This window comes from Octopus bimaculoides, chromosome 20 (genome assembly GCF_046866305.1).
Source record: "Octopus bimaculoides isolate indiv1 chromosome 20, ASM4686630v1, whole genome shotgun sequence".
NCBI classification, from domain to species: domain Eukaryota; kingdom Metazoa; phylum Mollusca; class Cephalopoda; order Octopoda; family Octopodidae; genus Octopus; species Octopus bimaculoides.
The window spans coordinates 16,284,481-16,298,849 of record NC_142947.1 but is presented as its reverse complement, the minus strand read 5'-3'; the positions used below and the strand labels follow the sequence as shown (position 1 = coordinate 16,298,849).

Sequence of the window (14,369 nt, the reverse complement as noted above, 5' to 3'; positions counted from 1 at the left end):
TACTAGGCTATGATGCTAAGCTGCATATAATCCTACATTCCAACCAGATACATTTATAAAGTTAGCTGATCTGTAATTTGATTCCACTGGGATTGATTGACCAAAATTTTCCAAAACTTTAAACATTTTCCTATGCCATTTTAGTTCCGCTACACTATACCTATCAACATAAAACAGTGTCATTTCTATTTATACTTCTCCTAACCTAGGGAAAATAGTTACTAGTTGCAAAACGATAAAGATTGTGTACCTATATACGAAAGTTTGTTTTATTATACCTTTCTAGATGCATGTGTATCAGAGCATATGTACACACAAACACACATTAAGATATATTTTCAGTATCAGAAATCAACGAACAGTAATTGAAGAAAGCACACAATATATAGTATAGAGTCAAATATTTATTTCCGGAGAAAATGTGAGTTAATTTTCACTTGGAAGTTGCGAAATAACCTGTAAAAAAGAAAGCATTGCCAATTTAGAAAGAAACTATATGTGTATGTATGTATGTATGTATGTATGTATGTATGTATATATGTATGTATGTATATATGTATGTATGTATGTATGTATGTATTTGACTTTAGCCAGCGCTTCATAACTGCTGTTGTTTGAATACGGCTCCATAATTTAGAGGTTCGGTAAAAGTGATGATCGAATAAGTAGCAAACTTAAAAATAGGTAGTGAGGTTTCTTTGTTCGACAGTTTAAGCTGGTAGCCAAGCATGGTCGCAGTAACGAAGATTATCTACACCCGTGAAAAGATGGGATGTTCAGTAATCGAATGCTTTTGATCGATGAATATTTATCTAAATTTTAAAGAAGAATGGCCATAACGATGAGTTTAGAATAAAACCAATGCAGTAAGCTGTTATGGTGTGGTGTTTTCCATATCTATAATGTGTGGTCCCTGTTGTGACTATAGCAGTTGTATCTACTATAGTAGACATTTTTCTGGTATCGGATATAGTTTATCTCTTCTATACCGGAGTAGTAATACATTGCTCCGTCTGTCGTGCTATTGCTGATAGCTCTGCAAGACAGCGACTTTGAACCACCTACCTTCACTGTTGACTCGAACTCGACTATAAACCTTAACTAACACTTAACTCCAGCTGGGAACTCGTGCAACAACTTTACAACGACTGATACACGACTGCCCGTACTGGTTGACGTCGTCTCAATTTATAGTGGCTGGATCATACCATTTGTCCCGTGGGAGCGGTGTACCATTTCCACTACGACATAAGCACAAATGTAATCAATAATATTATATAGGACAACAAAATCAAAGAAATGAAAATGAAAAATACAATACTAACCATGTTGATTCTGCCGGGGTTTGTTTTCTGAGATCCTTAACGAAGATTGCAAATAACAAGCAGTGTTGCTGCAAATTTCAGAATCCTAGTAAGAGTATTTGCATCATATAATTTATCTGTAATAGAAAGAAAGAAACACATTTCATTTTAATTTTGGTATAAGACCTGAAACTTTGGTGAAGGGGGACATCGATTACATCAACTCCAGTATTCAACTGGTATCTATTTCATTGGGATACTGGGGATTTACATAAACACATGTAAGCAATAAATAATCAGAAGAAAATCAGAACAACAAAATTCCTAATTAAAAAGGAAAAGCTACCCAAGGGTAACCAAGTAACCCCACAGTAACCAAGTAATCCTGAGTCAACCTGTTCACCAGGAGTACTGTTGTGTTTCTTCCTCCTCCGTGCTTCTATAACTACTTGGGCACGCTTAGGTTACGACAATTCACTCGCGCCATTCTTGCTATATTCATCTACGGTGTAACAGTTTTACTGGGAGCAAGGACCTCGCTCTCCACGCTCACTTTCCTTTTAAACTGGACTTGAAAAGTCAATGAAGGTTTGGTCTCTTTCTCATTAATCGCATCATCTTTCACTATAAGCGCCTAATAAAGGAAAACAGCCTACCCTTTAAAAATCAAAGAAAAGCAACGAAGCAATCTTCACTTTGGAGTTGACCTATAACCAGATCCATCCGAGAAGTGATTGCAGTTGCTAGACATAACTCCAGAAATCAGCGATGCTCAAGCACTATACTAATACGTGTAGAAAATCTTCATCATGCAATGTGCATCAAGGGCAAGCGCAGCTGACCGGAATATCATGCCGGTACATTTTATTACGAATCGGCAATGTTATTCCGTAGCACTGCCAGACGAGGGATTTTTGTAAACTATCAATGGAACCCGGCGCGAAACTTATTCGAAAACGACTAGGCAGTTGATCTTCATTGACACTCAGAGATTCCTAGAGGATGTTGTCAGTTTTACTCACCGCTAATTGACTATAGATGGTCTCGGTGCAACATCTACTAATACCATTATCCTGCTGACAGAGATCTGTGAGCGCCTGATGTCACACTAGGTGTCAGGTACCCTGCATAGGTCTGTGCTTGACCCAAGAATGTCGTGTATGTGTGCGGTCGTCTGTGTGTGTGTATGTATGAGTGGGGGGATGTATGTGTGTGTGAGTGTGTGTTAGCGTGTGCATGTATGTATATGTGTATATTAGTGCTTGTTCTCCACCATCACTGGAGAACCAGTGTTGGTTTGTTTACGTGCCCACAACGTATCATTTCGGTACAACGAAGACTATTAGAGAATGGCCCAGCATGGCCACCGTCTAATAACTGAAACAAGCAAAAGTTAGAAGATAAAAGCTACCTGCATTATCTGCGATTTGTTCCTGCTCACCACCTAGAAATAAAAATTAAAAAATAATAAACAAAATAATATATACATAAACATAATAATTAAGGTTTTATCTTAGTTCCAATGCAGTTTTGTTTTCCAAATTGGAAATGAAAGCAATATATATATATATATATATATATATATATATATATATATATATATATATATATATATATATATATATATATATATATATATATATATATATATATATATATATATATATATATATATTAAACAATGGAGTAAGAAATTGGATATTAATTGATATCAATTTAATATCAGGTAACTAGCACATTATAAGAATCAGGGAGATTCAGAAAAAAATATCTGAGATCTCAAGGATTATTGCATATGTTTATATAAAGATATATACTCGTATATATATACAGGAGGCCAGTAGGTGCACTGATCATGCGCTAGAAGAAGATCACATGTCATGTGTCTCCTAAGACCGAATATATATATATATTTAAACAGAACAACAATCGAAAAGTATGATCAAAATTGGATCCTGAACAGAAATTCAATCAATTTTTCTCACTTTGTTTTTTATACCGGTATTGAATTTTTTTTTCTTTGTAGAATGTGTTCCTGTTTATTTCTGTGTTGACTTGCCACGCTCTATATTCTCCTACTGCAAGCTCCTCATCTCTGAAATATGAACCTGTACCTATTGTATGTCATTCAGACAAACTGAAGCACTCTCGTGAAGTATTCTCTTTTTTTGTCAAATTGCTGGAGCCAGTCGAATTATGTTGTTGATCTTAAGATCATTCCTGATAACTTTGACCTATGATCGAAGACTTTCCCTCCATAACCACCCTGTCTTTTACTTTAGGCATGGTTTGAGCTATATTAACGAGAGTTATTCATACTTTTTAAATGAAAAGATATAATTAGAGAGATTGTTAGTGTTTTTTGACTTTGTTTATAGTTAAGACTTCATAGTCGAATGAAACTTTCTTTTTCTTGGACGATAGAATATGTGTTAGGGAGATTCAGCTGCTATTTAACGCATAGAAATTCGCTCAGGATGTAGAACATGTAGTTCTCTTTTCTCTTGCTGTCTAAACTCAGCTGTATTCTGCTCCAACAGATCTATGGTCAATGATATTGTGACATTGACCAGCATGACAAACAGTACGTGTGACGACGACAACTGCAATACAAGTAAACACCTACATACATAGACAAATGATATTATGTAGGGTACTAAGCGTGGTTTCAAAAAAGGGAAACTCCGGAGAATGAAGCACTTTGCTTAAACAAATAAAGAATAGTGACATTTTGTTGACAGGACATTTATTACCGTCCCACAATCTGACAAACACCCGAAGCAAAGAGAGAAACGAAGATGTCTGTGCTTTACCACAGTCAAGGGTGAGAGCTTTCTTTCATCTTCGGATGACTTGGAGGTAGAACAGGCCGTCACATAAACTGAAATCTCTTTTACTGAGTGTATCATACCACTTTGCCACTTGGGCAGGGGTGTACCATGTCTCTACTAATGTGTGAATAGTGTGTGCGTGTGTGTATGCATGTGTGTGTGCGTGTGCGTGCGAGCCTGTGTGGGTACGTGTGTACGTGCGTGTACGTGCATGTGTATGTATTTACAAAGAGAAAGTCCGCTTTTCCGTGCTGTACGGACCTTTTCACTACAATTTCCGCCATAAGGAGGACTTTATGCAAACCATGTCATATAGAGTGTATTTAAAGGATGCAGCTTCTTATGTCAACTAAATGTCTCCAGAATCTTAAAAAAGCAAATATATAAATTTGGTTGACCGTAATGATATAGCTGTCAAGGATAAATATACTTGTCAATGTAACCGTGAGTGGATGTACAAATTCACTGGAAGGTATAATTTAACCAGAAATATTGTTTCAGGAGACGTAAATGAACAAGACTATGTAAAAGCGTTAACGAAGACAACACAAGGAAAACTTGTTTACCTGTTATGTTGGTGAGTAGCATAGTGCGTGATTCACCGAACAGAACGCACGTGATGTTTGAGTAACCAATGTCCCCCTCTCTAATAAGGATTTTCTTAAGTGACACTGCTGGAGCTAAACACTTGCCAAGAGGTGGAACAACCACACTATTTATATTTATCCATTTGTGGTTTTGTGTGGTATGAACCCATACAAAGTTAGTAGCACCAAAAGGTGCACCGACGTATGCTGAACATTTGAAGAACGCTAACTGGTTTACTTTAGCGGGCGGGTTAAGAAATTCCAGTTTCTTCATGTGAGATTTCACTGAAAAAAAAACAAAAAAAACAATCAAAATATGTAATCTTCAAACAAAGAGCCTCACAATGATAGAGTAGTTTCACTAAGCTAAACTACAATCTTCATGCAAAACTAAAACATTTGACAACACTCCAATTATTATTAATCCTGGACTTTGGGAACTGTTACTTGGAAGTAGTTAACTGTGTAAGCAGTGATAAGGCTGTGTGGAGCCAAGTCACTAGCAATAACTCCACAACAGATGAATGACACATTCACAACGTGTATATTTACTTATATATAAGCATGTATTTGTGTGCAATTATATATATTTATGTGTGTGCGTGTGCGTATATGTGTGTGCGCGTGTATGAATATGTGAACACATTTAGATACATATATATTCACATACGCAAACATATTTACATGCATTCATATACATACATACATACATACATACATGCATGCATGAATACATACATACATACATACATACATGCATGCATGAATACATACATACATACATACATACATACATGCATGCATGAATACATACATACATACATACATACATGCATACATACATACATACATACTCACACTCACACATACTATCTCAAATTATATCCAAGTGGTTACGAAACCTGTTTTGCAATCAGAAGCTCTATCTATCCATCTTCGTCGCCCACTATCCCTCGAAGTGCCGTGGGGTTAGTGTCCGCAGGCACCTCCCCCATTGGCGCCTTCACTATATTTTCCATCTGGATCCCCAACCGTGACCAAATGATATTATGCATATTATCCAACCATCTCGTCTTGGCCTACTTCAAAGTCTCTTCTTTTCTCTTTGGCTCGGCTCGAAGAATCCATCTTATGAATCTTTTCTACGATAGTCGAATCACTTGAGCATAGCACCGGAACTGTGACCTCACAATACGGTGAAATAGCAGCTGGACATGGGGAGACTCCCTGATACGTAAGCTATGCACACTGTCCAACATTCATTATCACTGAAGGGACTCACTGCTGAGAATTGTAAGGCAGCGATGAGAATAAGTTTTGTAAAATCTCGGCCACTGATTCTCTCAAGAGAGCCTTCCCAATGCACTCTGTACATTAAGGGAATATCATGGAGACAAGTTAAGAGGATTAAGTTTCTTGGGAATGTAATAACGAGTGGTGGAAGTTTGGAGGCTAGATTGGATGGAAAACTGCAGATGCTATCATTGTAATTTGCCTGCCTCAGCATTCGATCCTCAGTAGACTGGAAGTAAGCAAAAAGGCTGAAAACGTTATCTCCAATTTGGTCTCCGTGCATATCCTCATTTATGGTTATTATGAAATCATTAGTTCTATATAACATATTTTAGTTCTTTAGAACGTGGTGTATAGGCCAAGCAGTTTTCCCCGTAACATCGATTCGGCAAGTGTAAGCTTGGTTTAATTGCAAAATTTGAAAATGCTTTGCACTCCTCATCAGGCGTATCATATAGACATAAATTAATACTGAATGTTATCGTCAATAGATGATATCAAATATACGGTACCTACAACAGAATGTTACGTGCAGTGCTCAATATTTCATGGAGGGAGCACCCAACAAAACAACGGTTATATGGGAATGTACCAACTTTCTCATCAATCATCCAAGAGCGAATATTGAGGTTTGGTGGCCATTGCTGGAGAAGTAAAGAACTTGTGAGTAATCTGTTGTTGTGGGTACCAAATCACGGTACCACAGCGACTGGAAGACCACAGAAGACATATATACAACAGCTTGCAGAAGATGTTGGCTGCCAAGTTGAAGGCCTAAAAACACTAATGGAAGATCGGAAGTGATGGAGAGAGGAAGTTAGAGGCTGGCCCGGGAAATCGACCTGACTGGATGAAACCCGTGTTCAATAGTGCTGTAGAAACACGTAACAGAAATAAAAATAATGACAATGGAGCTGAATAAGTGAAAAAAAAAAAGAAAGAAACAGAAGTAAAAAAAGAACGAGTAAACTGACCTTTTAAAAGTCTAGTCTTTGAAATGTTTACATTTGTTTTACATGTGTAGTATGTCGCATCCTCGCAAGTGAGATTAAATTTCGTGCAGGTAACCACACCTTTATTCTGTGCAAGTGGAGAACATTCGAAACCCCTTTTCTTGTTTCGTTCGACAAATGCCTTTCTCTTCAAGTTATAATCATATTGAAAAATGACTTCAGTGTGATTTCGCAATAGAAAAAACTGAATAAGATTGTCTGCAGCATATTGACATTTTATAATTAGGGTTGTTGTGTGTCCCATATCAAATGTGCCTGAAGGAATCATATCTACGATCTCAACGACTGTATAGAAAAAAAAAACAAACATAAATCAGAGATGGATGTTATAAAAAATATATAATGTAGCTATAGAAGAAGAAGAAGAAGAAGAAGAAGAAGAAGAAGAAGAAGAAGAAGAAGAAGAAGAAGAAGAAGAAGAAGAAGAAGAAGAAGAAGAAGAAGAAGAAGAAGAAGAAGAAAGATGACAGAAGTAGGAAGAGAAGGAAAAAGAGAACCAATAAAAATAACGGTTGTTGTGAATACGGATTATATCTATCCATAAATTTAACTTTGCAGTTAGTTTTTAATATTTATTATTATACTAACATACCTGTGTCGTCAAAATGCCGACAGTTTTATTAATGATAGAAAATAGTGCCTCAACACAGTGGAAAAATAGGGTTGATGTCATCAATCTGGTAAATATATGCACATATGCACAGAATTTAAGCTCTTGAAGAATTAGAAACGGTTGTAACGTCTCAGTTGAAAATAGCTTAATGCATGAGTGTGTATTTACAGGCACACACACCTACACACACACACACGCACTTACACATTCATACACAGACAAATATATTATACATGTATATATATATACATACATATGTAATCACACACACATACATACATATAAATATATGTATATATATATATATATATATATATATATTAATATATATATATAAGCAATGTTAATTCTCTAAATGAAGTATTAACAGTAACTGCACGATAAAGTGAAGTGTATTGCCACTTAAGTGTGGCTGACCCCTAGCGGTAGATGTTACTGTTTCTTTAGCCCCAGGAGGACATCTCCTCCAGCTGGCTTATCGACACACTACTGTGTCCTGTTTGTTTTGCCAAGGGAAGTTATCCCTCTCATCGTGATCGTAGCACGAACGGACCCGGGTTTCAGGGTTAGTTCCCTTCGTCAGCATCCGATAGCTACCGACCTTCGATGAGAGGTATAAATTCTTGGCAACCTTATGTATATTTTTCCAGTGAAATTCTTCACTGATATCGAAAAAGTGAAAACAAGCAATGTTAATTCTCTAAATGAAGTATTAACAGTAGCTGCACGATAAAGTGAAGTGTATTGCCACTTAAGTGTGGCAGACCCCTAGGGGTGGATGTTACTGTTGCTTTAGCCCCAAGAGGACATCTCCTCCAGCTGGCTTATCGACACACTACTGTGTCCTGTTTGTTTGCCAAGGGAAGTTATCCCTCTCATCGTGATCGTAGTTGGAGGAGATGTCCTCCTGGGGCTAAAGCAACAGTAACATCTACCCCTAGGGGTCATCCACACTTAAGTGGCAATACACTTCACGTTATCGTGCAGTTACTGTTAATACTTCATTTAGAGAATTAACATTGCTTGTTTTCATTTTTTCGATATCAGTGAAGAATTTCACTGGAAAAATATACATAAGGTTGCCAAGAATTTATACCTCTCATCGAAGGTCGGTAGCTATCGGACGCTGACGAAGGGAAATAACCCTGAAACCCGGGTCCGTTCGTGCTACGATCACGATGAGAGGGATAACTTCCCTTGGCAAAACAAACAGGACACAGTAGTGTGTCGATAAGCCAGCTGGAGGAGATGTCCTCCTGGGGCTAAAGCAACAGTAACATCCACCCCTAGGGGTCAGCCACACTTAAGTTGCAATACACTTCACTTTATATATATATATATATATATATATATATATATATATATATATATATATTATATATATATATATATATATATATATATATATATATATGCACATACATACATGCATACATATATGCATACATTTATACATACATGCATATATAACATATATAGAAAGAGAGAGACAGATTTATATATATAGATATATTGGTTGATACATCTATACATTTGTATATATGAATACATATCTATACATTTATTTATCAAAATCTTTCTGCTTCTCTCTCTCTCTATATATAGGAGTCTCTGTAAGACGCTTGCTTTCCAGCCATATGGCTCCGGGTTCAGTCCCATTGTGTGGCATCTTGGGCAAGTGTCTTCTATAGCCTCGGGTCGACCAAAACCTTCTGAGCGTATTTGGTAGACCGAAACTGAAACAAGACTGTCGCGCATATATATATATATATATATATATATATATATATATATATATATATATATACCTATATATATGTGTGTGTGTGTGTGTGTGTATGTGTCTGTGTCTGTGTCTGTGTATATACACACACACACATATATATTTATGTATATGCATATATATATATACACATATATATGTATATATATATATATATATATATATATATATATATATATATATATATATATATATATATATATATATATATATATATATATATACATATATGTATATGTATATATACATATAGAGAAACATGCAAGGACTGCTAAATTATAAAATCGACTCATTCAAAACATACCTGTTTACACACGTGAGCGTTAATAATTCAAAAATATAATAAATACAATAAAATCAAAAACAAAATTCAAAAAATATAATTAGGTAAAGAAAATGTACAACGATCATAAAATGTTCTTATGGATCTCCAAAAATAATAATCTAAAGGTATATCAATCGAAAATAATCGCTGGCCATTTTATGAAATATAATATGTTGAAATATATTATGTTGAGAATTTATGGTGGAGTAGGAAATATATTCTATTTAAAATGGCTATATACTATGACGAAAAAAGATAAACAAATAATGAAACCTTTTATTCAGACACTAAATTCATTAAAAAAAAAATTTTAACCAAGGATTCATTCACCCAAAATTTGCTACTAAATACACCGATGTTAAACAAATGTATAAAGTTACAATTATTATAAACTATACTATGAGGTCATTCCATAAGTTCTGTCCGAATTTTGAATAAAGAAACGAAATAATCATATGTTATATTTAATTGAAATTTAATCATCAATGTACTTTCCCTGATTATCTATGACTTCCTTCCATAAGTTTGCAAGCTTTTTAATCCCATCAATGTAAAACTCTTTTGGTTTCAAAGCGAAGAACTCTGAAATGTTAGTTTCGACCTCCTCCTGGCTTGCGAAAGTTATGTCCCCCAAATGATTCTGTAAACTACGAAACAAATGGTAGTCTGAAGTAGTAAGGTTGAAATTTATACAATTCCAAATTTCTTGAATGAAAGAATCGGAATTAATATTCTAAATACAATAAGTTAGGTCACAGCGTCATTTTTTCAGTCAAAATAACTCCTAATTACGAATAAAATCCATAAAACTACGTAAAAATTACTTTGCCCCTCTAAAACAATCTACTTAACTATTTCTATTCCTCTTACAAATCGTTTCAATTGCTACTTTCTCTTATGAACGTTTACGAACGATCCAAGAAAAAAGACAAAGAAACGAAAGAAAAAGAGTGAGAGTCAAATAAACAGATACACTACCAATCATACGTAAATACACACATATATCTACACATATATATGTACCTATGGTTACCAATGACCTCATTCTAATTGGCGGGAATAGTAAGTTATTTCTAACTCCGTCATTCACCATGATAACAAAAAAAAAAAATAGCGAGACATCTTTTTCAAATACGATCGACAAGCATTTATTCCCTACAAACTGTGAGTTTTTTGAAAATCTTTTCGTAAATGTTGACATTAATACCCGCACGATTACCTACCTAACCCTAACCCTGACCCTAACACTAGTGAAAATCGTGCGGGTGTTAATATGAAAATTTACCAATCTTTTTCAAAACACATTTACTTACTAACATTTTTAAAATTTAGTGTGTGTGTGTGTTGCCCATGTATATATACACTTAACACTTAGTTGTGGGTTGGGAGTTTGATCGGCAGAGGTCATTATTATTATCATTATTATTATTATTATTTAAAATTTTTCCCACAATGGCGGCTTGGAGAAGGTGGAGAATAGTCGATTATATCGACCCGTGTTCAACTAGTACTTATTTTTTAGACCCCGAAAGGATGAAAGGCAAAGTCGACTTCGGCGGAATTTGAACTCAGAACGTAGAGATGGGCACAAACCTCCTGTCGCGACACTGATTCTGCAGAACAGGGTTGAGTGTGAAAACAAACTTCAAAGTGTAAATATAGATGTTTTTGAATCAGTAAATATAGATGTTTTTGAATTAAGTCCTATTTAGGGTGAAATATCAATAAACTGATTCCTTATGGAATTTTCCATTTAATCAGGATAAAATTTCAATCGATAAACCGATTCCTTATAGGATTTCCCAATAAAATTGGCTTCACCCCATTTTCAACCATAACTTTTACCAATTTTGATGTATTTTGTTCAAACTTGATGCCAGCATTACCTAGGACTCATGGGATCTTTCAATGCTTTAAGTTCTCCAAAAACGATAAAAAAAAAATCGATGAGGGGAAAAAAATCGATAAACCAATTCCATATGGAATAATCCAATCAAGTTGTCTGCAACTCATTTTCAGCCCAAAGTTTACTAATTTCAACACATTTCGCCCAAATTTGACGTTGATGTTACTTAATTTGGTTTCAAATAAAGAACTTGATTAGCTTAATAATCCTAACTTAATCCCGGGCAAAGCCGGGCTATACTGTTAGTATAATATAAAAAGCAATACTTCTTATTCTTTTATGACCAATGGATGTAAGGGAGACAATCAATTTCTGAAAGTTACTTCGCAAAGTGTTACCACCCTTCTCCACGTAACCAAGGAACGGATTTTTTCTGCTTCCAGGGGGGCACGTTACCGATTATGTAAGAAATTTTAAGAGTCTAAAACCATCCCAGAACATAAATAATGTTTGTTCGCAGTTTGAAGAAAATCAGTTGAAAAATACGGCCGTTATAATCTTTTACAAACACAGACAGAACGGGATATATAGTATGTATGTATGTATGTATGTATGTATGTATGTATGTATGTATGTATGTATGTATGTATGTGTGTGAGTGTGTGTGTGTGTGTGTTTGCTTGTGTCTGTTTGTGTGTGTGTGTGTGTGTGTGTGTGTGTGTGTGTGTGTGTGTGTGTGTGTGTCTGTCTGCTTGTGTCTTTCGAAACCAAGGCTGCGATTTAAGGACTGTGTCAAGTCTTCATTAAAGGCCTGTGATATGCAGGACACTGACTGGGAGAACAATGCCTTTCATCGCCACAGATGGAGGAAGCAGGTTAAGGAGGGGATCGACACTTTTGAGAGAGCACGTATCCAGCATGAAGAACTTAAGCGAGCTGCGCGAAAGCGCACGGCTCGTATAGTGAATGGGGAAAGCTTGGTCTGCAATGTTTGCATTCGTGTATGCTTGTCAAGAGCAGGGCTCATTAGCCACCAACGGAGCCGCAAATGCAAAATATAAGTTAGTCCTAGAACGCACAATGTTCCTGAAGGTCGGCAATGGTCTTCCTCGGTCACGAGTGGACGGCCATCATGATCTATGTATGTGTGTGTGTATGTATGTATGTATGTATGTATGTATGTATGTATTTGAAGAGGCCAGGATGATGCAAGCAGGGCTCAAGAGATATTTAAGGAAAAATGTAAAGACTGAGAAGGTGAATGACAAGGACCTTTTTGTGTGCACAGTCTGTGACAGACCATGTCTGTCCTTGGCTGGCCTCAAATCTCACCTGCGAACCCATGGAAAACAAACCTCACCCAGCTATTCTGATTATATGTCTGTGCACACGTTTGAATGTGGTGTGTGCCAGAGGGTTTGCAAATCCAATGGGGGTCTTAAAAGACATGTTAGGATCCACAATGAGCAGAACTTACTTGCAGGTATTGGTAGTGCAAATCAGAGGTGCAATCTGTGTGGGTGTTTTTTCAAAACACTGTCTGGTTTAAAAAGCCACATCAGACGCCATGAAAGGGCTAAGGTGTAGGTGCAGGAGATGGTCAAACTCTGTTTAAGGAGTAGACAACCACCTTATGTATGTATGTATGTATGTGTGTGTGTGAATGTGTGTGTTTGTTTGTTTGTGTCTGTGTGTGTGTTTGTTTGTGTCTCTGTGTGTGTCTTTCTGCGTCTTTCGAAGAAGAAAGCATGTTATCTAAGACAAGAAGATTCAATATTGTAACTGAAGAAAATATGATTCTTAATATTAACTTACAGGCCGAAGTGTAGGAAGCCATCATTAGTAACATCATAACTAATAACATTGTTGATCTTGTGCGACAAGTATAAAGCTGGAGGAGAAATGATCGTCGGCTTCCAGAAAGCTAGAAATATTACGAAAAGATATCTGTTACAAACAGCGTAGTCGAAATGGCCAAACACAACAGAAATACAGAGAAAAACGCAAGTCCAACTTGTTTCTTTCTTTTTCTCTCTCTCTCTATTTCTCTCTCCCTCTCTCTCTGTCTGTCTGTTTCTCTCTCTTTCTCTTTTCTGCTTCGAGAAGGCAGGTAAAACTTATAGAAAACAGTTTGACAGAAACTGAAGTACACGCGCACTCACACACACACACACACGCACACACAATGACACACACACACACACACACACACACACTCACACATACTCACACATACTCACACACTCACACATATACACGTACAAAGGGGGAAAAGAAAGATAGAGAATTTCGAAGTATTAAGAGATTGAGTGAAAGATTAAAAAAGAGACACCGACTTTGGACGCGGGAGAGAAAAGTGAGGGAAAGTTATAAAGATATTAAAGTAAGAAAGGGAGAGAAGAAGGCAGATTGACAAGAAAGAGTTACAGTAAAAGATTATGAAAAACGTCATAGAAAAGGGAGAGGAAGAGAGTGAAAGGGACAAAGATAGAGAGAGAGAGAGAGAGAGAGAGAGAGAGAGAGAGAGAGAGAGCGTAAGAGAAGGAGAGAAAGTGAGAGAGAGATAAAAAGAGAACAGTCAAAACATTTTCGTTCTTTTACCACATTTGTTTGTTATTTTTTCTAATTGATTTTTCAGTATGACACTTCACTGGACACTGGATGTAGAGATTAAACCTATCTGCCTTAACAACTTCCTAAGCTTTCTCCCAACTCTATTGATTCATGTCAAAGTGAATCGTTGGGAGTGCTGGGCTTATCAGGGTTATATCTTA

At 36.2% G+C, this 14,369-nt stretch overlaps 1 protein-coding gene across 1 annotated transcript; it reads right to left on the bottom strand.

Annotated features, from left to right (window-relative positions):
* Window positions 1-384: 384 nt before the first annotated feature.
* Window positions 385-13,773, bottom strand: LOC106880713 (uncharacterized). Its single transcript, XM_014930787.3, has 6 exons — window positions 13,411-13,773; window positions 6,990-7,313; window positions 4,702-5,007; window positions 2,716-2,748; window positions 1,326-1,441; window positions 385-456 (listed from the first exon to the last, which is right to left on the bottom strand). The coding sequence occupies exons 1-5, from the start codon at window positions 13,457-13,459 to the stop codon at window positions 1,362-1,364; spliced, it is 792 nt and encodes a 263-aa protein (XP_014786273.1). The 5' UTR covers window positions 13,460-13,773; the 3' UTR covers window positions 385-456; window positions 1,326-1,361.
* Window positions 13,774-14,369: the final 596 nt, after the last annotated feature.